General features: G+C 47.0%; 1 protein-coding gene across 2 annotated transcripts in view; it reads right to left on the minus strand.

The window, feature by feature from the left end:
- Positions 1-26,185, minus strand: part of FBXW4 (F-box and WD repeat domain containing 4) — an 87,920-nt gene extending 61,735 nt beyond the window's left edge. Inside the window, exons 1-5 of one of the 2 annotated variants that reach the window (XM_067537110.1) lie at positions 25,825-26,185; positions 9,405-9,500; positions 7,076-7,261; positions 5,820-5,952; positions 3,048-3,142 (exon numbers count right to left, since the gene is read on the minus strand). In XM_067537110.1, the coding sequence (XP_067393211.1) occupies positions 3,048-3,142; positions 5,820-5,952; positions 7,076-7,261; positions 9,405-9,500; positions 25,825-26,072 (758 nt within the window). In that variant the 5' untranslated portion in view covers positions 26,073-26,185. The remainder of the gene's footprint in view (positions 1-3,047; positions 3,143-5,819; positions 5,953-7,075; positions 7,262-9,404; positions 9,501-25,824) is intronic. The other variant, XM_067537109.1, reaches the window with a different exon arrangement.
- Positions 26,186-26,508: the final 323 nt, after the last annotated feature.

Here is a 26,508-nt window from a genome sequence, read left to right on the forward strand (position 1 = left end):
AGTCAGGTTCAGGCAGCAACTGGATGGGAGCCCTCCCAAGAAACCGTGAGGCAGCAGGAAATTGTGGCAGTCAGAAGGGAGCACTGCCAACCGAACCAATGTCCCCACACAAGGGACGGATTATGTGCTCCATGAGGAAAAGTCATACGGGTGTAAGGCCAGAAGGGATCACCAGTTCATCTCCTGTATAGCACAGGCCACCAGACCCACCCACCCAGCACCTGCACCCAAAACCCAACAGAAACTGGACCAAAGTATTACAGCTCACAGGAGACTAGACTATTGTGTGTCACAGGCAGAGATTAAGAGGGACCACAGTGCTCCAGGCCCCCATAATGGCAGGGAAATGGTTAAGTGGCACATACCCAGGTAATCCTGGCATTTGACCCACACCCCACGCTGCAGAGGAAGGCAAAAAACCCAAGGTCACTGACAATCCAACCAGAGGGGAAAATCCCTTCCTGATCCCACATATGGCGATCAGCTAGACCCTGAGCATGTGAGCAAGAACCAGACAGGATAGCAGATGAACAAGAGAACAATCAGTGCCAGTTCAGGAGCCCTGGCCCACCCCATCCACTCCCCCCATCTCCAGACGTGGTCATCTCTGATGCTCCAGAGGAAAAAGACCAAAAGACCTGGGATACAGGAAAAGAAGAGGGGAAACGGAAGAGTTGACCAATGGTGATTATTAAAAAATACATGGTGCTTTTCCAGATGGTTGGGGTTTTAACTCCTGTATCCCGGCCAAATACCAATTTAAGAAACTGGATTCTGTCTAAACACCCCTGCAGTTTCAAGTTGATTTGGTGGCACTCTTTACTTCCTGTCCTAACTGCTGTGCGCTCTGGCTTTGCATGGTTAAAGAACTTCTGTGTTCCACCACAGAGGCGTTTGGCTGCACTTCAGTGCCGGCTGCCGGACACAGATTCTCAAGACCCAGGGCTCAGGCAGGGACAATGAGCCTCCCAATAGCTGGCATGGCTAGAAATCAGAGACGATTTTGGATACAAGCTCGTTAAACAGCAAACAAGTTTATTAGTGAAAATCCATCTCCCCCGGCCCTTGCCCCTTGCTCCTGCTCCCCCACTCCCATACCCTCCTGCCTGCCCCTGCTCTGATCCCCTCTCTCTTCTAGGATGGCAGCGATTTGTCCTTAAAAGCGACAGGTTTATAGGTTAGCCGACACCTTCACTCTGTGGAATTTTAATTAACTTCTCCCATCGTCAATATGTTAAGGAGCGGGGTTTCCATTATACGGGGTCAGCAGTGTGTTTCGGGCCCTGCTATATCAGCCGTCAAATTGAAGAATTAATGACGTGGCTAATCGGCTCTAATTCTTTAAAAAAAAAAAAAAAAAAACATGGAGGGGCAGCGAGCGGGGAGGCTGGTGGGATTCGCGGTCTCATAAAACGAGAGTGTGATTCGAGCCCGCTCGTTTGCGGGGTAGCTGCTCTGCAGCCGCCCATTTATCACCCAGCGGGGGGAAAAGGACGCTAGGTAAATATTGTGACAGAGAGTGTGCACGAGTGTGTGCACGCCGGGGAGAGGAGACAGTGTCCTGACAAGAGGCCAGCTCAACAGGTCATCACTTAGGAGAATAAAGCAGCATGCTGCACGGCTCTTCCCAGCCATGGCAGAAGGACCAACAGACGCCGGCTGAAAGGAAAACCATGCGGGCCTCAGCCAACGGATTGGAGGCCAACAAAGCCGCCAACCCTAGTGCCTTGGGTCACCACTGATACGACTACACGGACACACACTCAAAGCATCATGGAACTACCAGCCAGGTGACACTCAGCTGGGCTGGAGGTTCAGATCCTTCTGAATGCTTAACGTCGCCCCCCCTCCACGCACACACAGCCCATGTCAAATGGCGGGGCTGCAAAACCGGCTTGGAAATCTAATGAGGACAAGTTCTCCAGGGAAATTCTTGGCATTGGACAGGTCTAAAATTCATCCCTGGATAAGTCCATTGAAAATCAGGGATGGCAGAGCCCAATGGAGCACTGCAGGGTGCAGCGTCCATTGTGACGGGGACAACTAGGGCACATGGGCTAGAGCCCAGTACTAAATATGGCCCACAGTCTGCAGAGTAATTTGGGATCCTTTTACGTCCCCCCGGGGGATAGCAAAGGAGGCAGCTCTCCTGCAGAAGGGACGATGCAAAGGACAACGCAGCAGCACACGCACACAAGCAGTTCACTGCCTGTCCGTTTGTACGACTGACTGGACACGGGCTCGGTTTCTCAGAGTTTATCATCGTTTCACCTTCTCTGAAATGGGAGGCGCAGGCTCTTTGATCAACAGATTGGAAGAGGCTGCGGTTTCTAGACTAGCTGCTGTATGCAACACCTCGATAGCCTCTGCTGAACAGTTACAATCCTAATGCCTCAACTGCTCTCTCAGGAGCGGGGTTAAGTTCAGAAGACAGGCTGGAAAATAGCAGCTTCACATTCCATTTACTTTCCATTAACGACCTTCCCTATCCAATTTGCTCCGTTCCCAAGCAAACGGAGATCACTCTAACACCACTGGCCCCACAGGCCCAGCTCGACCTCAGGAGGACCGCTTTGTGCTCCACTCACATCCAGACAAGTGGCTGGAGTCAGAGCTGAGCCGGCAGCCATGTCAGTGCAGGATGTAGAATCGGATCGGCCTCATTTCTCCACAGCTCCATCCTGGCTGAGAGGAGTAAAAAGCAAGCTCTGCGCGTAGAACTGAGCGGCTCTCACTCAGCAGACAAACAAGGAAGCAGGCAGGGATGGAACACGAAAGGGTCGCTTTCAGGACTGGGACTACATGGGTCTGATAGGCACTGACCCAAGCATACTCCCCCTAACACCCCTGCCCCTGTAGAGGGCTACAGTGATTCACACTCTGCCTGTTCCCTCCCCATCTGCCTCCACCTGTATCAAGTTCCTAGACCATTGCACCGCTACCTTGGATAGATTTGCAAATGCAGAGTACCGGGGGATAGGCAGTTGGTGGGGGGGAGGAAGGTAAGCAGTACCTGTTAAAATGATTAACAAAAAGTTCTTGATTACCTTAATAATGGACTAATGGCGATGGACCAGACCCGGTCCTCGGTCTGCACTGTGTGTAAACAATGCCCAGCTCTGCCGGAGGACAGGGACCAAACCTAGAGACAGAGAGAGGCACTACGTCAGATCCCCCAGAAGCAGCCGGGGGAAGGGCGCAGGTGTCCAAGCCTGTATTTGAAGAGAACCACCCGCTCCCTGATCTTCTGAATGAACTCTCAATAATACAATGATGTGGAAAGCCTTGAAGCAGCAGGAAAAGCATATGGCTAAATTGTGTCCACACGCGATTTTATTGCCATGACCCTCATCTTCTCACAACCCCCGCCCAGCCCAGCGGATCGTCATTCTCACTCCACGGAACAGCCAAAAATCACGCTGCAAGCTCTTCAGGGCAGGGACCTGTTACTACAGAGAGCGCAGTGCACAGCTTCCTGAGACAGGACAGGACAACCGGAGTAGGGTCTGTTCAAATCACCCCGGAGCGTGGGAGAGCGTCCCCCGTTTCTGGAACATAATTGGGTATGTCCATTTGTGCCATCTTTGACATGAATTGCCAGCTTGTCTTCCGGGAGCACAAGGATCACCCCATCTCCATAGGCCCTGGCTCTTTAAGCCCACCCCCTGGGCATTTTCAAACAATAGAAACACAGAGAGGGCAAGGCCCTTGACCTCCCAGCAGCCTGGAAGAATTCTATCCCTTCCCCCACCACTGCCAACACACACACACCTTACACTAACGCACCCTGTGAGGACTGCTCTGGCCACTGGGCTTTCAGCCAGTGCCCCTCTTGCCTTCCTTAGAGATGAACAGGTCTGAGCACAGCGTGGGGTTCTGCCAGAGCCCCCCCGATCCCAAAGCCCCCTTCCCCCTCTTGAGCTTTGATGGATCTCAGGACTCTAGCCCTTAGCTCCCTTTTTCTCCCCTCGCCTAATGTTTTGCTTAAAGACTTCAAAGCTGGGAGTGCCCTATTTGTTTGTTTGTCGATAATGCCCAGGATTGCAGGCTATTCCCGTCAGCGGGGAATTTAGCACCTAGTGTCAGCAAAAGCAGCAGAAAAGCTTAACTCTTTTAAGGCATCCCTATCTCCTACAGGTTAAAAATATTGCTCAGAGCACGCTATCGGGTGCCTATCAGTGAGGAATGTACATTAGCAGCTACTCGGAGCTTAGCCCTAATCAACACTCCGGAGAGCCCTCAATAGCATCCACTGCACTTAGAGCTCCCTGTAAGTACGTCTAAGGATTCCCTTCCAGGCACCAAAGAAGTTACAGCACACCCAAGAAAAATCACTCGGTAAAAATAAAAGCGACTCTGTCCATTATGATCACATGGGGCTGTCTGGTGGGCAAGCTTATTTTAGCTGCAGAACTGGGCAAAATTAAAAAAAAAAGAAGAAAAAAAAATGCCCTTTGACTTTTGGGAGTTTCTTCTCAAGGTCACAAGAGGACTGTCCTGCTCCTGCCAAGGCGAGCTGAGAGAATGTGCTGCCCCGACACACAGGCCCCACGATCCTACTTGAGCACAGTTTATACTTGGGTGCCAAACCGGCTTCAAACTCATTTGAGCCGAGGCCAACTGCGCCCAAAAATTGTGTTCTGCGGGAACCCGGCTTTTGAATTTAGGGTGACCCTGTGTTAGAACTATCCAGAGTGGCCAGCCAAGCTGAGCAGGACAGGATGGTCCAATGGTCAGGGCACTTCCTGGTACTTGAAAGATCCAAGTTCAATTCCCTGTTCTAACAGATGTCCCGTGTGACCTTGGTAAAGTCACCTTGTCTCTCTTTCTGCCTCAGTTCCTAGTCTGTAAAATGGGGATAATAGCACTGCCCTGTCTCACAGGGGTGTCAGTAACGGTAATTGGAGTCACATATTTACATTAGATACGGACAGATTCACCACCTACTGATGCTGGCAAATGCCCAATCATGAAAAATAAAAATGTAATGATCTTTATACATCATGATAGTACGATCACCTACATGTCAGGGGAAACGTGTGGTCAGTGAGAGCTTTTAAGACTGTAAACCAGTTTCCCAAGGGAAGTGCTGGAAGCACCGTCATTTGGGACATTTAAAACTAAACTGAAAACCACACTGGAGAATTATTCTCTCACTTCATCCAGCAACACAGCACTGCACAATCAGGGCAGAGAGCTAAGCAAATAAGTCCCGGCCTTAAGAAGCCTAGACACAGCAGATACTATCTAAACGGATCCAATCTGATATGGAAGTAACAAAGAAGAAAAAAGTGGGGCCTTGTGAACTCATTTTTACAGTCACTTTCGTGGCTGTCCATGCACACTTCAGGCCTTTTGACAAAAAACATATCCTAGGAAAGTTTTTTATAACTTGGAATAACGCCATAAGTAAGAGCCCACAAAACAGAGACAATCTCAAACGCTTGGGATGAAATTTGAGAGAGACTAACAAAGGGAAAATACCTGTTACAATAGCATTATAGGGCCAAGCCTAAACCCCACCACACGTAGGCAAACTCAAAGTGAAGTGAGAACAATCTAGGCAGCCCATTTCTATTCCCCTCACATGTGAAGCCAGTGGCTAGTTTCCCCAGCTGCTGCTGTATCCCTTTCTTGGTGGGCTGACATGGCAAACGGCTCTGCCTCTCCAGAAACCAAAGCAAGGTTTATTTTGCTCCCCACACAGAGAGGCAAGTGCAGGGCTCAAGGTTTCATTCTCCCCCTCTTTAAACACACGCAGCACTCACAGCTCACTTCTCAGACTCAGCACCTGTGGCTACGGAGTGATTCTTGCTCACCTTTGCTGTTCTGTCCCGGGAGCCACTCACAATGATGCCACCTTGACAATCCACACAGTTCACCTCCTGTTCGTGCGCAGAGAACTTGATGCTGAAGGAGCTATGGACTTTAGAGAGGACGATATTTCCATCTCTGTAACATAAAACCCCGAGAGGGAAGTGGTCATCTTTCCAGGGCAACTAAAGCATCACCACTTGGTGAGTGCATCTCCAGTTAACGCTCGGTAGCACGGCATGAGGACCAGAACACCTGCAATCCCAGGGGAATGGATGATTCATTCTCTCTCCCCTCCCCATGTTCTCATTAGAGTCTATTTCTGGTCATTCCAGGCCTGATCTGCTGCAGATGGCAGCACGTTCTCACCAGCCTGGGGCCTTCTCAAAGCCCAGATAGGACCATGTTGCGCAAACCAGCACAGCAACCATTCCCTCCTCTGGTGGATGTGGAGTCCTGTCCAGAGCTGCGCGGTGAGGTGGGGTGGCAGGTGGGCAAGGAGGCCCTTTTGCCACATCCCTCCCCCCAAGACAGCCAGACAGCACGGGAGCAAGATTCGACCTAGAGGCTGAACGAATGGTATTAACTCCGCAAACAATTTGCTACCTTGTTATGCCAATAAAGTTAGAGAAACTGGAACATGTCTGTGTGTTTTTCAACCTTTGCAACTTGTTTTCAGGTTATATGTCATAGGGAAGAGTCCCAAGACTGTGTGTGCACTTCCCTTTCTGGGCATTTACCAAGATCGCCTGTGCTTTCTACTCTAGTGCTTAGGTACCAAAGATGAGCATCCTAGAAACTAGGTCATTTCACTTGCAAAAGACCAGGTAAATGCAAGTTGTTTGTGTGCACAACTGTATCTAGTGAATGGCCAGTTCTGAATATCATGCCCCTTGACGTTGAGACACACTGTCCTTTCAGTCACCCTCCCAATCCCTGGCACAATTGGCACCGCTTAGCACCCTCGTCAGCAGCATCTGCAAAAAGATCAAGGATTGAATGGGTCATTAGCACAAGGCTGTGCTTGTCTCCTACATCTGGAGGTCTCTCTCTAGGGAAGAAGCAAATCAGACTGGCAGGAAAGGAGCAGCACAAGCTAAATATGATGGAACATGGAGCACCAGATGGCAAATAAAGCTTTCTGCTCTGGAACGGATTTATCCAGAGTGCCTAGGAAATTAATTCCTCTACCTTACCACCACAGCTGAAGAGCCCTGGTCCCAGTCCCCAAAGCCTCTCCCCGCCGCAGAACTGAGCTTACCCTCCTCCACTGATGATGTGGGAGCTGGCAAGAACAAATCGACACACATCCTCCTGGTGGCCGGAGAAGATGGCTTGAGGCCGGCGCTGTAGGCCTGTACTGTCTGGACGAAGCCGGTAGGCCCGGATAACTTCTGCCTGGGACAGGTAGAGATACTCGCCATCTAAATATATCCACGGCATCAGACTGCAGAGACAATGACAACAGTAACAAGTTAGACAGCTATTGGCCATCCCAGGACATGTTCCCAGGAGGACAGGCCTTAGTATAGCATCACAGCTGGGAAATAGGTACGCTCTCTCAATATGCCACTGATGTGCTCCCGCTAAGGAATCTAGAGACTTAGATATTAAATACTTAAGACTCCCTGCGGTCATGGCATCTTTGCAGTGGTAGCTTTTGTTCTGTGGTGGCCTTTGATTTCCTCTTCCTTCCTGCAATGCTGTGCAGCCATCTCATCCAAGTGAATATCCAGTTTCCCCATAGACTACTCTAGCACTTGTCTCAGAGAGTCTCTCTCGGATGCAATTTAACTAACTTTTTACCATTTTCTACAGCTTTTTCATAAGAAAAAGCAACATGTTTTAATTAAGGATAAGAGCAAAATAGGGAAGACAAAGTAGTTTGGATGGCAGCTTCATTAAATTAGTTAATGAACTGTCACTTGATAGACCAGTTTATTAATGATCTCTGACATTTACAGAACTCTTCATCCCAAATAATCCCGAGTGCTACACAAATATGGGTATGCAAACTCGACCAAATTATCGGTCACTGAAATGCAACTTCCTCTGGGGTGGAACGTGGCACATTTTTAACAGTGCACATCAATACAGCACAATTGCCACCTTTAACTCTTCACACAGGGCCACGGGCTTGCATAACATTTCACAGAAGAATGAAATGGCAGCTTCCCTCCCATAGGAGATGACAAGCTAAAGTCTCCCTCATTTGTCTTCAGCCTCACTGAAGTTTTGGCTGCACTCACAAGAGGCAAGGGGTCTCAGGCAAGAGATCTTGTCTTCCTAATTGTTTTGCAAAGCACATAGCATGGCTTTGGATGCAGCACACACAATGAGTTAATAATCACAATCACCTCTACTTAGGCCTTGTCTACACTACAAAGATAAGTCGACCTAGGTTAGTTCGACTTACAGCCCGTGCATTAATTACTGCGGTGGCTGATGTCCACATGACCCTCCTTGGGTCGGTGGTGCGCATCCTCACTAGAAGCGCTTCCACCAACCTAAGAGGGGCAAATGTGGGGAGCTGAGAGGCCGGTCTCTAAGATGTGCTGGCAACCCGGCTGCCCCACAGGCTCCTGGCAGGCTGCCCCTCCCACTCCCCATTCCCCACCAGGAGTTGGGGGAAGCTGCCAGAGGCTTCTCACCCTGGGAAGCAAGGTCCAGCTGCCTCGACTTCTCGCCCCCACCCCGCCCGCTCCCCACCGGCAGCAGGGTCAGGGACGCAGGGTCTAGACTGACACTGCGTCGCCCTAACTGCAACCGACATAACCTACACCTCTCATTGAGGTGGTTTTATTATGTCGGCATAGCAGGGGAGTTACAGCGGTGGGAGGAGCAATTCAGTGTGTGCACTTCCGCTGTTCTGTCGACAAAAGCTGACTTTTGTCGACAAAACTCTGTAGTGCAGACCAGCCCTTAGTACTACATATGCGCCTTGTTATACTGGGGGAGGAACGAAGGTAATATTTTAAGATTTGTGGACTGTGTCCAGGACAAAGGCCACGTGGTGGCCCAAGAGTGGAAGGCAATGAACAAAATACGTGAATCTTGAGGAGGGATCTGAAGGAGAGATGTGCATATACTATATTAGCTCCAGGGATATATTCCAGACCTAAGGCGCAGCAAAGCACGTTCTACTGTCAGAGCGCAGATTAGGAGCTGGGCAGTGGTATGAGACAAGATGCAGACAAGGCTCTGAAGGCAAATCACTCAACAGTTTAGGATCTGAAGCGAAGAACACTGTATCCAACTAGTACTGCATGGGGAACTGAAGAAGCAGAATGCATTTACCCAGGCTGGAATATGACCCAACCTCTATTCTTGGGAGAGGCACCACGGGCTCATTATTGACAGATGAGACCAGGCACTTAGGTTTGGTATCTTGTGGGCTAGGCAGCACCTCCAGTTATCCCATCCCAGTCTCATAAGGAGTACCAAAAGGCAAAGCAGCCTCATCTGTGTCACTTTTAAGACCCTAAAGATCACAAGGGGCCTAGAACAGTCTGAAATCAAAGTCCAGAGGCAAACCCAGTGTCACCTATTGGCTGCCACAAAACTGGGTAAAAGAGAAAGAGACCACTTGCTTGCGTTTCCATTTCAGGAGCGTTTCCCTCCGGCAGCGCCCGTGCCTCCAGTTCTGAGAGACCTTCACTCTTTCCTTCACGGGAATGCCAGCCGCTCTGCAGATAAAGACAGACACAGTGAGCCACAAAGCACTGGTGCAGTATGTGGAAGTCACACAATACAGCCATGTTCACATTCTTACTCCAATTCCATAAGTAACCAACTAGCACATACCGAACTGGCTAGAAACTCAGGACCTGAACCATGCTGGCCGAGGAAGAGAGGAGCATTGCCTCAGTAGTACTGTCTGGAGATGCTAGGCATTGCAGGGGAAGCATGCAGTGCGAGCAGGTCTGCCTTTACTGTTCAGGTGTGGCACATGTTCCCACAGGCACAACTCTCATGACGCAGGTGGGAGGGAAGGCGGGTGCAACGTAGCCTGGCTCACACCCCCACCACCCAGAGCCGTCCCTAGGGGCTGGTAAGCATGGCACATCGGAATGCCGGTAGGGACACAATGACGGTCTCCTGGGCAGGCAAGAGCTTCCTCCATCTCCCCGGGGCACTGATACAGTGGAAGGCACAACCTAGCCCTTCACTAGCTGTGCAACAGTTCAATGTGCACCTGCAGACTGGGAATTTTCTACTGCGCACACACCACTTCAAAGTTACAAAAGCTCCTGTCCTCAGTAAAATCAAAGCCAGGCCCCCCCCCCACCTCCAACTTAAGCAAAAAAGTCCCAGTCCTCCCTGAAGGCTAAATTCATGCCAAGTTCCCCATTACAGCCATTTCGGTTTGTAGCTTTATCTTAAAATAAAATTCTTGACATTTTTTAAACAGTGGGAAGAGATTATTTCCCCCCACTCACCCCTCAGCTGAAAGAGGCTCAAAGGGATTCCACTCAAACTTGCTGAAGATTTTCCTCTCCAGGCAGAGATCAAGCATGGAAGAGTTCAGCCTAAAGAGCGAGTGTTTTAGAAAGTTCATGGATTATAGAGCCAGAAGGGCCCATAACGATCCTCTAACCTGACCTCCTGCAAAGTATGGGCCAGAGAACCCCGCTCAATAATCGCTGTAGCAAACCCATAACTTTTGTTTGAGCAACAGCATCTCAGAGGGGCACCTAGTCTTGATTGAAAAACTGCAAGCGATAGAGAATACATCTTACGTTCCTAGGAAAAAGTTGTTCTAACGGTTAATTATTATAAATTGCATCTTATTTCTAGCCTCAATTTGTCTAGCTTCAGTTTACAATCATTAGATCTCGTTATGCCTTTTTCTACTAGATTAAAGAGCCAGCTACTATCAAAAATCTCTTCTCACGTACATACTTTTTAGACTGCAATCCATGTTATGATCAACTTGATTCATAACACCCACACATCCACTGCTGAAATGCAGCTGCTTCTAGGGTGGAATATAGTAGCTATTCAACAGTCCCCAGCAAGGCTACACAACAGTTTAGAACAACATCCAGCATCCCGCAGAAACTACGGTGAGAACTTCAGAGGTAGAATAGAATTACTCAGAATGGAATTTGGGGAGACCAACAAAGCTAACACTCCCCATTTTGCAAGTGAATGTGCCAATGTTTCAAACAGTGACTAACAATGCACCAAACTACGACTGCCAACCATATTAACAGATTAGCCCCAATAACACTCTGATAAACCCAGTGAGCTGTTGTTCCATAATGAACGGAATTCCCTGTTCCCTATACTCTGTTCCTGGAGGACCTCATTTGGCCTCATGGACACAGCAGCCCACTCTCTCTACCCTGGTCTCTCTTTCCAGTCTTACACGGCCAACATCTCCTCCTTGACCATGGCTTGGTCACCTCTTCTGCGGCTTCCCAGCCCCTTCCATTCTATCCAAGCTGCTGCTGCTAAAAAAGCCACCTTCCATGCGCTCTGCTCAGACACAGTCACTCCCCTTTTTGGCTCTTTTCACTGACTTGCCCTTAAACTTTCACAGCAAAGGTGGGTTTCTTGTCCACACCTTCCAGACCCTGCATGACTCTGCCCCATCCACACCTCTGCTCTCCTGCCCTTACTTGGACCACCTTCCTAACTGCCCTCTGAGCACAGCTACATCTCTCAGGGGTGTGAAAAATCCACACCCCTGAGAGACATAGTTATGCCCATCTAAACCCCAGTGTAGACAGCGCTAGGTCAATGGAGGAATTCTTCTGTCGACCAAGCGACCACCTGTCAGAAAAACCCCTCCTATCGCTGTAGTGAGCATTTACACTGAAATGCGGCAGCCCTGCAGCTATTCCGCTGTAGCATTTTAAGTGCGGACATAGCCAGGAGAAGAGCAAAGGTCATTAACATTTAGTTAAATAGCGAAGATTAATTTGAGCGATCCCCATCGCACTGATCACAACTCCTCTCCCTGCAATAGATGCACAAACTGCCAAATGTCACAGGAACCATTTCCAATGGCCTTCTCCAAACACCAGGTGGAAAAGTATCCCCTTCTCTCTACTGCAAGCAGCACATATATGCACACACACAGACAAGAGAAAGGGTCCAATTCTCCATTCACAAAGCATTAGAAATCACTCTCTCGAGAACTATCTTGCACCATCTCCTGCAGAATGGGCCAGATGGGACCCGACAGGCCTTTGCCATCTCTACTTTCTATGACTCCATCACAGTTAGGGCTTTATTCCCATCTCCAGGCAGGATTTACCCAGGCCAACCCACATACAGAGATGAATGCAAACCTAGTTCTCAACTTTTCCAGCCATCCCACCAAGAAGAGCTAAGGTGGAAGTGAAACTTCTTGCCAAGAGCAGCACGTCGAGTGAGACCTGTAAGTCATCTGAAGGGAGGAAAGGAGGTTCGCCCAGACCAAGGAGGATTTATTTTAACTACCATCATCACCGAGTGGCTTGGATCTAAATTTAGTGTCTGTTGGACTGATAAGAGAAGAAGAAGAAACTTTGCAGCCTCCTAGAGAGAAAGCAGAGGCAGGATCCAATTAGCTCTGCCCTTCACCCTCTCTAGGGAAAACCAGCTCAGGCAGAGCACAGGCAGCACTTCAACTTTGTAACTTCAACGTCTAGCTTTAGTCCCACAGGAAAAAGGGGTTGTTTAAACAGGTACGTGCAAGGCCATGAGAAACACAGGCGCAGGAATGCTCTCTCTCCTTGCTCTGTGCATTCCAGTACTGGATTTGTGTGCAAGGATTCTCCAAACCTGAGAGAGATTACAGCACTGTGTTATGGCACCTCGTATTTATTGAGGTGAATTCAGAGGGGTTTTTTTTTGTTGTTTTTAGAGCCCATTCAAGTGAGCAGAGGAGCTCAGACAATGACGAAAAACACTACGGAAGGGACCCAAATGCACCCCCATCGTGACCTGCAGCACCACCTGTCATTCTAGTCCTGAACTCACAACACCCCCCACCCATTCCCAAACTCTGCCAGTGCACCTCTAATCCAGATTCAGAATATCCCCTGCTATCGCACTCTGTGGCTTCCCCAAACAGTTCTGCAGGTGCACCTCAAGCCTGCTCCATAGCAAGCCTGCTACGAAGTCTCCAAATGTACTTGTAAACAGAGAATCATCATCAAGCGAGAGTGTTTTTAGTCGGGTCTTGCCCTACACTATTTAACATTTTTATCAGTGACCTGGAAGAAAACAAAATCATGACAGGTAAAGTCTGTGGATGACAAACATTGGAGGACTGGTAGATAATGAAAGACAGGTGACTGATACAGAGCAATCTGGATCGCTTGGTAAACTAGGCACAAGCAAACAACATGCATGTTAATAGAACCAAATGTCAAATCATACATCTAGGAGCGAAGAATAGAGGTCATACTGACAGCACGGGGGAGTCTATCCTGAGAAGGAGAGACTCTGAAAAAAGACTTGGGGGGTTATGATAGATAATCGTCTGAACATGAGTTTCCAGTGCAACTTTGTGGTCAAAAGGGCTAATATGCATAAACAGGGGGATCTCGAGTAGAAGAAGAGAGTTATTTTACCTCTGTAATTGGCAGTGGGGAGATTGCTATTTCAATACTGTGTCCACTTCTGTGTCCACACTTCAGGAGGATCTTGAAAATTGGAGAGTGCTCAGAGAAAAGCCACAAGTAAGATTAAAGGATTGGAAAACATGCCCTATAGTGAGAGGCACAAGGGTCTATTTAGCGTAACAAAGAGAAGGTTGATCACAGTCTATAAGTACCTACATGAGGAAGAGTAATTTGAAAGAGGGCTCTTCTATCTAGCGGAGAGAAGTATAACATGATCTAGATCAATTCAAGCCAGAAGTAAGGTGCAAGTTTTCAACAGTGTGTGTAATTAATCACTGGAACAATGTACCAAGGGTCATGGTGAATTCTCCATCACAGACAGTTTTTTAAACAAGATTGGATGTTTTGCTAAAAGATCTGCTCCAGGAATTATTTTGGGGATGGTCTATGGCCTGTGTTATGCAGACTAGATGATTATAAGGCCAGAAGGGACCATTGTGTACTATGAATCTATGAAATGCCTTCTAAAAACAACAAGGACTCCTTTACGGTCCTTAGGGTGAGGCTTTCCAGACTTCACGGTATTGAGGTAAGGCAATTTCAGGGGCTCCCAGACTCCCAGGTGTCCCTTACAAAAAGGTCACTGAAGATGGAGAAAAAAATAAACCCTCAATCACAGCCCTTTTGGTCCATTTTCCCTTTGAAGTGAGAACTATTATTGTGCTGTTATTAATGCTAAGCAAACACCAATCGGGCACATGCCCCTCAAAGGGAGGCCAAACCTCCTGCTATGCAAAGTTTCCATCCAAAGGGGGAAAGGCCAAGTTAAAACCCAAGGATAGATTTATTTTGAAAGTAGCGACATCCTTACATTTAAGTAATATTCTGCCAAGGCATTAACAGCACCTCCTGGAATTCCATATTTACGGCGAGAGAGGTTCCCTCTATCGGCCAGCAGCACAAACCCAAAATGGACTCTGCCACTGGTTTCACCAACTAGAATTGGTCCAATTCTGCAACTGCAATTTAGCTGATATCCTCCTGATTATGCATGAGGCGGAAAGGAACACCTTAGCTAGACTCACTCTGCACAGCTAACCCGTCAATCTCATGCCACGACAGCCAGCACAGACACCCAGTGCTTAATTTGTGCCAGGGCTGGGCCCCGGCACCTGTAGGCTTGGCAGTTCATAACCCAGGCTCCTCTGGACTTGCTGTGTCAGTTATGAAAGTAAAAAAATTGCCTGAGCCCTGGCACCTCTTTCCTTACAAATTAAGCACTGAAGACAACCCGGAAGACGGGGAGCATTTTTATATAGTCACGTCTCTGACACTATCAAACTGTAACAGAACAAACGATGCTGCAGGAATATTACACTGAATGCTACCGTTGATGGCATAGTCCTGCATTTGTACACTCTGCTGGCCTGGTCTCAGGAAATGAATTCCAAGGAACAGCTACTCTTCTTTTAATATTCAGTCCTCCTTTTGCTCTTTACTGTCCTCTTGCATCCCATATTGCTGGTCAGTATATCACTAAAAAGTTTCTCTTAAAAGAGAAACTCTAGCAGAATCTTAAATAAAAAAGAGAAAGAAAGAAAGAAAGAAAGAAAGAAAGAAAGAAAGAAAGAAAGATATTCCAATGCCTACAGCAGGCTTCAGAGAACTGAAAATGGTTCCAAACATATCAAAGAATAGCAATCAAGAAGCTGCCATCATGACAGTCCTCCCTAAGTGAGGGAACAGAGACAGCACTCTGCATTTAAACGCACGAGAAAGCCAGTGGAGCTGTAAAGCAACATGGTAGGTTTTTCAAAAGTGACAAGGGATTCAGGGTGCCCAAGTTCCTGCACATCCAACTTGAGACCCCTTAAAAGTGCCAGATTCTCAGAGAGGGAGGTGCTAAGCTCCTTCTGAAAACCTGGCCACTTCGAGGGGGTCTCAAACTGGGCATCCAAAAAAAATTAAAATATCACTCGTCATTTCTGTGACCCTTTGCCATCATTTGATTTTACAAGCCATATTTGAATCTACCAACAGATCTGACCTCACACGAACTTGAAAATCCCATCCCGCTCACATGTTTAAATGTTACGTCACTTTCTCTGTGTCCCTGGAGCTCCTCTGGGGAAGCATTTAGAAAATGGAAGACTGAAGATAAACTTTTAAAGTCTCTCCACAGTCTGAGGCACCATTCAGGATATGGCAGAGTTTTCCTTTTAAGTAAATGGCATTTGCATTTCTCAGTGGCGGAGAGCTACCAGCAACAATGGATGTAAGAGGAAAGAAGGACTCTTAAGAGACAAGAACAGGTGCCTCCCCCAAATTTTTGTAACCCCCCCTCACCTATCTCCAAGGTGCCCTCAAGTCCAGTTCCCAAGAGCTGATCTTGTTTTTAAAATGGCAGAGCACCCAGAAAAGATTAGCCCCCTGTAAATAAACATCTCCTGTGGTTGTTAATGCATGTAGGAATCTCTAACCTGGCCCTGGGGCCTGGCCAGATTCTCTTTTTCCCAGCCTTCCTTCCATAGCCTGGGGCTCATTTTTCTCTCCTGGCTCCCCCTCCCCTTGTCTATGCTTTCCGGCACTTAGTCACCATTAAAATTTGACCGCATTCCTGGGCATGTGACCCATTTTAAACACCACCACCACCCACACACATACACACACACACAGCTTTTCGTCCCCAGGAAACCTTACGCAGCATGTAAGTTTATGATCAGTAATGCTAGGCCAGAGAAGAAATTTAGAGCTTCCCCAGTTCACCTTTCATTCCCCTAACGGCAAAAAAATAAGACCAGCAACGAGGAATTCCATTTTTAAAAGAGCTCTCGCAAGAGTTTACAGGGTCAGATAGCCTCTGATCAGGAATGCAGAGCACGAAGAAGTCAGGTCCACCCAGCAGCCTCCTTGTCGCTTCTGACTGCCCCAGACAGAATTTGGGCTCTGTGCCTACATTCAATCCCATTCATGATTCCGAAACACCTCCTTCCCCCCCAGGTAAAATCGCCCCCATGTACTGATCCCAAGTCACTAGCTCAGCCCATGATTTAACACCCACACTTCCCCCATGTGCTGCCTCAAGCAGACACCTCGCACACAACGCACACACACAGTGCCCCAATCAGACACACAGGCACGCAGTAAGCCTGGATATAGCTTCCAAGGTTCCAAAAAGGTCAACTAGGGATCAAAAAAGACCCTCCGCTTTATGGGGCTGGTCACCCACTTCGCCAAGGGACATCAGTCCAGATCACCTTGAGATGGGAAGGGGGGCGTTGTGCAAGAAAGGGTCATGTGCAATCAGTGCCTGCTAAGGCTGCTCTTTACTTACCCCACACTAAGTGACTTGCTAGCTCCTTCATGCCTGCCAACAGTTCCTATTTAGAAGGGACAGCATGCTATGTTTTTTAAAGAGAAACATATCTACCATTTAGTCACACTATCCCTCCAGGCAGTTCTCTCAGACCCGGTTTATTTCAATGGAGCTGAAAAGCAACCGTTTTACTTCTCCAACATTTATATTTACACAAAGCCCAGAGGCAGCATGGGGGACCAAAGAAATAGAAGAGGGATGCAGACTTGAAGCCCAGTATTGCTTAGATAGAAGGTACCCCTGGTTATTTACTCCTTCCCATCACACAAGAACCAGGGTCACCCAACGAAAAAATAGGCAGCAGGTTGAAAACAAACAAAAGGAAGTACTACTTCACACAACACAGTCAACCTGAGGAACTCATTGCTAGGGAATGTTGTGAAGGCCAAAACTGTACCAGGGTTCAAAAAAGATTTAGATAAGTTCATGGAGGATAGGTCCATCAATGGTTATTAGTCAAAATGGTCAAGGATGAACCCTATGCTCTGGGTGTCCCTAGCCTCTGAGTGCCAGAAGCTGGGAGTGGACGACAGGGGACGGATCACTTGATAATTGCCTGTTCTGTCCATTCCCTCTGAAGCACCTGGCATTGGCCAATGTCAGAAGACAGGCTACTGGGCTAGATGGACCATTGGTCTGATCCTGTATGGACATTCTTATGTTCTTACATACCCATCAACTTGGCAAACACCTGTACAACAAAAGATTAGGCAGAGATAACTTTCATATGATGGCAGGTCTGAGCATGAGTCTATAAAACAAAGGATAGTTTAAATCCCATCACTTTCTTGTATTCAGCACTGAAATATTGTCCTCTTTCTCACTGCCAGCAACGCTTGGTGTTAGGGGTTACTCCCAACACACTCTTGACAAAGGCGAGCATCTTGACAATTCACTAAAAACAGCTCTCAATTCTTTTTAAAAACTTAAACAACTTTGAAGAACACTATCAATATTTCTTCATCATTTAAAAAATTAAGACACCACATTTAACATCCTCTAAGAGCATCCTTCTGCTACGACGTCCTCCAACAATAAATCAACCAACCCTCCATTTTCTAAGAAAGATTTTCATCTAGGATGACTTTGGACCTTCATGAGGTCTCATGTACCTACACTGTACTCTCAGATTAATTAAGTGCCCAGTCCTATGTTCTTTGGCTGCACAAGTACTTCAAACTGCAGCAGTGGGATTATTTACATAAAAAAGGTACACAAAATTGGGCCACTGAAATAAGACAAGCAGAAGCATGACCTTAACTTGCAAATTCTAAAGAGATCAAAGCCCAAGGTGCAATGGCTTTAGAACCATGGGAACTGACTAGCTGGGAAGTCACTATTCCAACAGTTTATAAAACACCACACATCAAAAGATACATGGGTACCTTTATCAGCAGCTAACCAGACTAACAAACTGACTCTCAAACCCTGAAGCTTGCCCTACAGTATTTGACGGCAGCAGAATCTTTCCTTCATCAGATGTGCACAGAACTGAAAGTCCCCTCTAAAGAGAAGAGCTTGTTGCTAGGTTGTAAGAAAAGAAAAATAAACATTTCTTAGAACTCAATAGATTTCCAAGATAAAACAATCTCAACAAACCCACTATAAAAGATTTTCATTTCCCCCTTCCTACCTCACCTTCTCTGCACAAAAAGTTGAAATATTTTGCTCAAGTTATAGATTTCCTCTCTTTCTTGGCAGAGTTACCAGAAGAAATACAATATTCCTTATGGGCCATACTTCCCAGCTGCTGATGTGAGGGAATGGGTCAGTCCCTTCAGTACCACTGCCCCAGATGATCCCAGGCCACCCCTGCAGTGACTGCTCTGGACCCCCTCAAAAAAAAATGTCACTCAGCCGAGAGTGAATAAGTTTCCTCCGCTGCTTCCCCCCCAATGGTGTTTCATGATTCCCAGTAACCACACTCTCTCAGAGACATGAAAGGTACTTCTGCAACTGCAAGATCTTTCTGTCTTTTACTGCATCCCTGGGAGATTCCTACTGGCTTTGCGTAATTTCAGCATGAGCTGAAACAATGGTGCCTATAAGCACGGATACTGTCTTACAGAAGATGTGATGGCCTCTTGCTTTATTTTTGCAGTAGCATGGACTGTCCCTCCCAAAAACTATGCACACTCCCAAAGGTGCTGACCACTTTTAGCCACCAACTTCAAGCTGCATTTGTGCAGGACGCAAAGATGCAGCAGCAGATTTGTTACATTTCTCTTTTTTTAGTGTTGATGAAAGGTGCCACAATCGAGGGAAATCCTGTCTAGGCTGTATCTATTCTGAGGATAAACAGAAGGTTTCCCTACACTGGCCATCACCAATCGACCTCAAGCCTAATTTGGAAGGACCACATGCAGGAACAAAAAAGATGTTCAATCTTTATGACCCTTTCAGTCATTAGCCTCTCTGCTGCGACTGCTAACAAGGGGGCCAACTGTGCATGTTGTTTGTGCAATCTGGACACCTGTCCACTAGGAACTGGATTGCGACTCATCAGTTCTAAGAGAGGAGAACTATTTATACCAGATGCTCCTGTCGCTGAACTCAACAAATCTACTTGCTATATAAACAGCTCTTCCAGTAGAGGAATTCCACCTAAATCCCTTTAGTGCATGACCCACATTTAGTTATGGTTGGGACCATGTTTTCTTTTTTTTCTATTTGACATGGGTTCAAATAGCTAAGAAAGGTGACAACTCTGAAATGGAAGAGGGCTGGAGAGACAACTTAAACACATAAGAAAAGGCAAGTAAGTAGCAACAGAACAGAGGGCATTTGCTGACAGATGGCACCATATATTATCATCTTTCCACTCCATGTCCATCATTTATTACAATTATTATTAAATATATATCAGGGTAGCATCTTCTAGAGATCTTGATCAGGATCAGGGCGTTGTACTAGGTTCTCTATATATATAAAGATAGAAACAGGCCCTCACTTAAAGCTGCCAGCTATTTAATAAGTCTAAAGTTTAAACAGACGATGAAAACAAGCCTTATCTATTTAAATTGTAAGTTCCTCAGGGCAGGGACTGTCTCCTACTCTGTGTTGTGCAGCACCTGGCATAACTGAGATTGGGATCTCTAGGTATTACCATAATTCAAATATGAATTATTCTCACCAAAAACAATGGTTTCATACCATTTCTCAGCTAAGGTTTAGCTGCAAAAAATAGTTATGAAGACATGACTTTTACATGATACAGTACTGTACACTTTTAACCAGGAAGTTTCCTTCGTCCAGCTATTGCAGCTTGTCATCAACCTACACCCCAATCCTGCAATGCATTGTGCCCGGGCAGACCAGCTGCCTGCTCTTTAGACTGTATTTTTACTGTGTTTGTACAGCAGGCACCACAATGGGGCAGTGATTCCCAATTTGGGCCTCTAAATATAAATATGATCCTAAATTTCAGGTCTCATCTTGCTGCCTCTCCACAAAGAAACTGCCCTATGCATCAATGGGAGTATTCCATATAGAGTTTGCAGGGTCACATTCCAGAACCACACCCGTCAAAAAACAAAATACATTGTGATGCAAAATTTTTAACCAAGATCCTGATTCAACAAAGCACTTATGCACATTCTTAAGTGTTTTCCCGAATCAGGCCCCAGAGTCCTTAATACACAATGGGTGTGAATTAGTGAGGTGCTTTTCTAATTTTTCCAGGGATAATTTTATTAAGAACCATTGTTCAAGAAAAACTAATTTATTTTTTCTCACTTGTGTGGTTGAATCAACACATTGAATATGAAACATCACTTAAACACACATCTCCTAATTAGCTGTGTTTACCTGAGGTGGTGAGGGTGGGGGATTGTTAATGTCGTGTTACATTTTACCCCCACCACTCAGCACCAACAGTAGATTGTGAGAAACAGTTAAATTCTGAATCTGAGACCATTTCTTTTAATCTATGTTAATGAAACTCTTTAGTAGGTTTTTTTTTTTGGTCTGAATATGTGCCCAGAGACAAATGTGATGGGCACAGCCAACCTGAAATCTAGACAGTTTCAAAGAATGAATTCAAAGTAGTTTCAGGTACTGCATCACCATGCTGCCAAGGTTTTGGGGGTCTATTTGTTTTTAAAAGTGATTTTAAAAAGGAAAAATTGTCTCTCTTTCCTGTTGCTAAAAGTTGCATACAATAGTGAAACTGACCACACAAAATAGAGTCAAATGCACAAACTAAAACAAAAATAGCTTTGTTTCTGGGATATTTTGGTTACAGTAATGTTCCGTTATACCTAATAGTTACAACATTTTGAGAGAAGTGTCACTTTCAAGTTGGAGTTCCTTTAAGAAAATGAAGAAAAAACCCCACAAATTACCAAGGACATCCCATATTTCAGACCCAAAATTACCTCTATTCCACACATAGTGTTAGCAAATGTCTGTTATAAGAAGTTATTTAACAGCAGAAATAATAAATCATAAAGCTATAGCAAATGGTACTTCTATACCATAAAAAGAAAAATTGCACAACATTTTAAGCTCCCCATACTAGTTTTTTTTTATTGTGCTAACCTTTCAGAAGCCAATAGTTTGAGATCTCTGTTAGGGCTGTGCAGACCAACACATTTACTAGAAACGGCACCAGCATTCTTTATCCCCTTTCCCGTGCAGACATAGTGGTGCAAACTCCTTCAAAACAAAAACCTTAACTTTATGCAGTGTTTAAATTCCTTCTCTAAAGAAAGTGACAGAAGCAGATTACTTATGTAATTTAAAACTAAACTGGTAAATCTCCAGAGAATTATCTTGCGTTAGCCAGACTGGGAGGGGTAGACAAGATGGCCTAACTATCTTTGGTCTCTATCACCACTCCATTTACCCTGTAATGTTTTAGTTTAAACACCTACTCTAATAGTCATGCTCACAAGCTAACTAGCAGGCTTATAGCTAGAATTACCAAACCTCCAGCTTCAAGACACACACATGTGTAGCAGTACTGTATGGAACATCCATGTCGCCCCTTTCACTCCAAAGCTCTTTACAAGATATATGTACACAGATACACCGTCCTTGCATACTATTTGCTTAGGGCATCTTTTAGTCGCATTGTGGACCATGCCCCTTTAAATGGCTGCATGCCATGAGAGAAACCATCACTGTGGTGAAAGGAGGCAGTCAGCTGGTGTACAGTGGTGTGGAGATTTTGGCAAAGAATACTGGGATAATTCTCACCCAAGAAGTGCTATGAGATTTTTAATCTCCTTGCAGAGCCAGCAGGATCCTGGCTTTTAACTCTCATCCAGAAGATCTGCACACAGCAGATGCAATGATATTCAGTCTATCTACCTCAAAAAAGAGTAAAGGTGTAAACTTGCCCTCCTTGAATTTCCATGTATTCCAAGCCTGGCGGTTTGTACACCAGCTAGTCCTTGAGGTTGCTGCACACTAAGTTTGTAATGTCATCTGGTGTAGTGGTTCTCAATTTTTTCATTTGCAGATCCCTAAAAAATTTCAAATGGAGGTGCAGACCCCTTTGGAAATCTTTGACATAGTCTGCAGATGCTCAGGAGTCCACGGACCACAGGTTAAAAGCCACTGATTTGGCATACTGTCCATGTCTGAACTAGAGTTTGCAGACAATAACAACCTAGAAGGGGTTGCAAGTGCTTTGGAGGGTAGAATTAAAATTCAAAATGATCTAGACAAGGTGGAGAAATGGTCTGAAGTAAATAGGATGAAATTCAATACGGACAAATGCAAAGTACTCCACTGGGAAAGGAACTATCAGTTGCACACATACAAAATGAGAAATGACCGCCTAGGAAGGAGTACTGCAGAAAGGTATCTGGGGGTCATAGTGGATCACAAACTAAATATGAGTAAACCGTGCAACACTGCTGCCAAAAAAGCCAACATCATTCTGGGATGTAATAGCAGGGGTGCTGTAAGCAAGACACGAGAAGTAATTCTTCCACTCTATTCCGCACTGATACAACCTCAACTGGAGTACTGTGTCCAGTTTTGGGAGAAGCAAATTGGAGAAAGTCCAGAGAAGAGCAACAAAAATAATTAAAGATCTAGAAAACATGACCTATGAGGGAAAAATCAAAAAACTTGGGTTTGATTAGTTTGGAGAAGACTGAGGGGGGGACATGATAACTGTCTTCAAGTACAGAAAAGGCTGTTACAAGGAGAAGGGAGGTAAACTGTTCTCATTAATCTCTGGGGATAGGACAAGGTCCCTTCTCAAGGTCCCTTCCAGTCCCACAATTCTCAACTGTAAATTCCCTAGGACCAGGACTGTGCCTCCATTTATACAGCACTGATCACACTGTCAGCATTCAAATAGTAATCATAATGCAGAGGTATTTAAAAAGAAATAAAAGGAAAACTTTGCCCCAAGGGTTCCCTAGAATCATCAAAGAAATTGCTCAAAGTGTCTCTTAGAGAACACCAAAACCCGTGGAAGTTTATATAGGTTCGAGCGCCCTCGCCCCCACTTACAAACATGCTCCACTCATACCCTGCTCCCCCCCCAACTACTGAAGCTTTTTTTGTCGTTTATTGGCCTACATTCCACTGTGTCGCACCTGCTCTGCTGTATACCTGATCCCTCCTGCAGCCGAAGCAGCACTGCACTACCTTATTCTTAATGAAAAAATACAGAACTTCATTTCCTCAGAAGACAAAATAATATATCAGAGCAGACAGACTCCAGAAGCTGCAATGCACAGCTGCCCTGCAGCCCTTATTCCCGCTGACTTCAAAGGGAGCATTGCCTGAGCAAAGAGTGTAGTCCTAGGCAGTGATGGCTGAGTGGTTAAGGGTTCGACTTTAGACCCAATGGTGTTTTCCCACACTGGTTTGTATTGCACTCACAGTGGCGGAGACTTTAATTCCGTGGCCTGTGTTATACAGGAGGTCAGGCTAAATGACCTAACAGTCTCTTCTGACCAGAAAATCTATATCTGGGAACTTTCCACATTTCCCATTAGCCCCCTCCCATAATCAAAACTCTTGTTTGGGCCATTGGTGCTTGGACATGTTTTCATTCAAGAACATTTTTATACAGATCAGTGGGGAAAAAATGTTAAAAGATGTGTGCTAATTTTTAAAGAACATTATCATCATCATCTATCTGTTGGGGTCCCAAAAGTAACAAGGAAGGTAAATTAGAGAAACAAGGTGGGTCCACACAGATAAATATCATGTGGCTGCTCAAGACAGCATTTCATACACTGTAGGAGCTTAATAGATTTTAAAGAGAAGCAAATGTTTGGGTCCTCATCAACCCAAGCTCCAATCCTGCAAGCCTTTTCATGTAGGCAAATCTCTGTGTCTATCCAAAGCCACTGACTAGGGCTCCTCAAAGACCCTTTAAATAGTCCACGTTTTTACAAACCCTAAGATGTGCTACTAGCTTTACAGCCAAGTAAGAAAATGAGATTCCTGCCGTGAAGAGTAAACCCCAATGAGCTCTAGAACACGAGTCCTGAAGAGTCATTTCTTCTGTGATGGCCACAAATGGCTAGTTCACAATAAAAATAAACTCAGTTCTCGCTAGTGGGTTTCTCAATAGATCATATCTTCCACATCCTTACCTGCCTAAGCCAGCAAACATACATGTGAGTAACGTCACATGAGTATTCCCATTTACTACAAAGGAATATTTGCACAAGTAAAAGCTGAGTAAAAGGTGAGCTAAAGTAAGCCCTTACAGACAACTTGTAGGCAGAGAAAAGGAGAGGAGATTAAATGAGTAGCATGAGAGACATGAATATTTGCATATGTTGTAAGCAAACAAATGCCTTTACTGGCTACTAATTACACCTGGGTTATAAAAAGCAAGAAAGTTAAAAAAAAGTCCAATTTACTGTTAATGAACATTGGTTACTTTTTGCGTTTCTTTCATTTTGGACAAAAAAATTAGTTTCTGTTTCACAGTCAGTTTAATTTTTGCTCACATATAGTTTTTAGTGCTGCAATGTTGGGGTTTCAAAGGTTTCTGTGGAATATTTGTTTTTATTATTATCTCTTTGTATTACAGTAGCACTAGAGATTCCAACCAAGATACCAGCCCTACTGTGCAAGGTGCTGTACAAGAACACAGAAAAGACACCAGCCATACCACAAAGAGCTTACAAACTAAGCTCAAGAGCGGTCTGCATTATTATTTTCACTGGGCCTTTGCTTTGGACAAAGCTTGTTTTCACAACATTTTGGAGCACGTTTAACTTGACAGCTTTCTGTGTGGTCAGCTTCCCTGCTGAATGAACCTTTCACAGAGCAACCAGGAAAGGACCGTTGTTGTTGATTGTTTTCAGGTAAACCCAACTGTAAAACCATAAACACGGGCAGCGTGGGACATCGCCAGCCGTCACGCACAGGGGGCAGGGATAATATCGGGCCGGCAACAGCGTGAACGTTTTGTACGCAGATGTGTGCTCGCGTTTACGTCAGCCGGGCGATAACCTACTTACCTGGGCTACGTGCGGCTTTCCCCCCTGCTGGGGCAGCAAATGAAGTGTCTGGTTTTCATGAGCACCATATTTAGGGGGACAGTATGGGGATGTGACGGCTCTGTGTAGGTGCATGTGTACACACATACACCCTATGTGTTCATACACACACACACACACCCTGTGTGTTCCAGCGCAGGGATGGGGGTCTTCACACTGGTCTGTACAGCGCCTAGCACAAGGTGGGGCTGCATTAACATGGCCCCCACCCGACTCTCTAACCCCAGTTAGCCATGGAGGACCCCAGGTGCCCCCACTTGGCCAGGACCCGCCAGTCACCCACAGGGCCAAGCTCAGGCTAGCCAAGCGGGGGAGGAGCTAAGTGGCTCCATCGCCTGCAACGGGGCAAGTCACGGGGGGGCCGCCTTGCCCAAGCCCCGGGGTGGGGGGCACAGGATCAGGCCCCGAGGCCCCGGCTAGGGCAGGCGCAGCCGCGCTGCGCGAATCGCCCCCCCCGGCGGCGCCTTAGCGACCGCGCCGGCCCTTGGCAACCAGCTAGGCCGCGGCCTCCCCGGCCTTTCCCACCCGCCGCGGCCGGCCCGCGGAGCCCGCCCGCCCGCCCGCCCGCCAGGGGACGGGGAGCGCTTACAGGTCGGCGCCGAGCTGGCTGAAGCCGGAGTTGAGGCAGCCGCGGGCTATGCGCCTCCAGAGCGGGTCCCGGCCGGTGAAGGAGCGCAGCCGCCGGCAGACCTGGCCCAGCCGGCCCAGGGCCTGCGCGTCCAGGTAGGAGCAGATGAGCAGCAGCAGCTCCTCGGGCAGGGCCCACAGGAGGGAGGGGCGGCCGGCCCCGCACCCCCCCTCCGCCTGGGGGGGCCGGGGGCTGCCCTTCCTCCCCATGGAGCAGCAGCAGCCCCTGCCCCTCCTCCCCGGGAGCCGGAGCTGCTGCTGCCTGGGGGAGGCCAAGCCATGGACGGGGGCAGCCTCCCCCCCCCCAGTCACATGGGGCAGGAGCAGCTGCCTGTCACTCCCCAGGCAGACAGGCCTTGGCCAGCGCGCTAATTAACTCATTAAGCGGGCCCAGGGATCACTCACATCCTGGGTGCCCAGGGAGACCGCTTCCCCTCCCCCCACACTCGCCCCCCAGGCGACCAGCCCCGGGCAAGGCAGCCCCTCACCGCGCACTGGCCCATATTCCTTAATCAGGAGCCGAGGTGGCCCGAGCGGCCGACTGACCCGGCCCGGGCTTCGTGCCCAGCGTGGAAATGCAGCCTCTCTACCCGCCCACCCCTGTGCCAGCGCAGGGAAAGAGCCATTCACGTGAATGAACAATCGT

The sequence above is a fragment of the Emydura macquarii genome, unplaced genomic scaffold (assembly GCF_026122565.2).
Source record: "Emydura macquarii macquarii isolate MOO-44397 ecotype Brisbane River unplaced genomic scaffold, CSIRO-AGI_Emac_v2 contig_3692, whole genome shotgun sequence".
NCBI lineage: Eukaryota > Metazoa > Chordata > Testudines > Chelidae > Emydura > Emydura macquarii.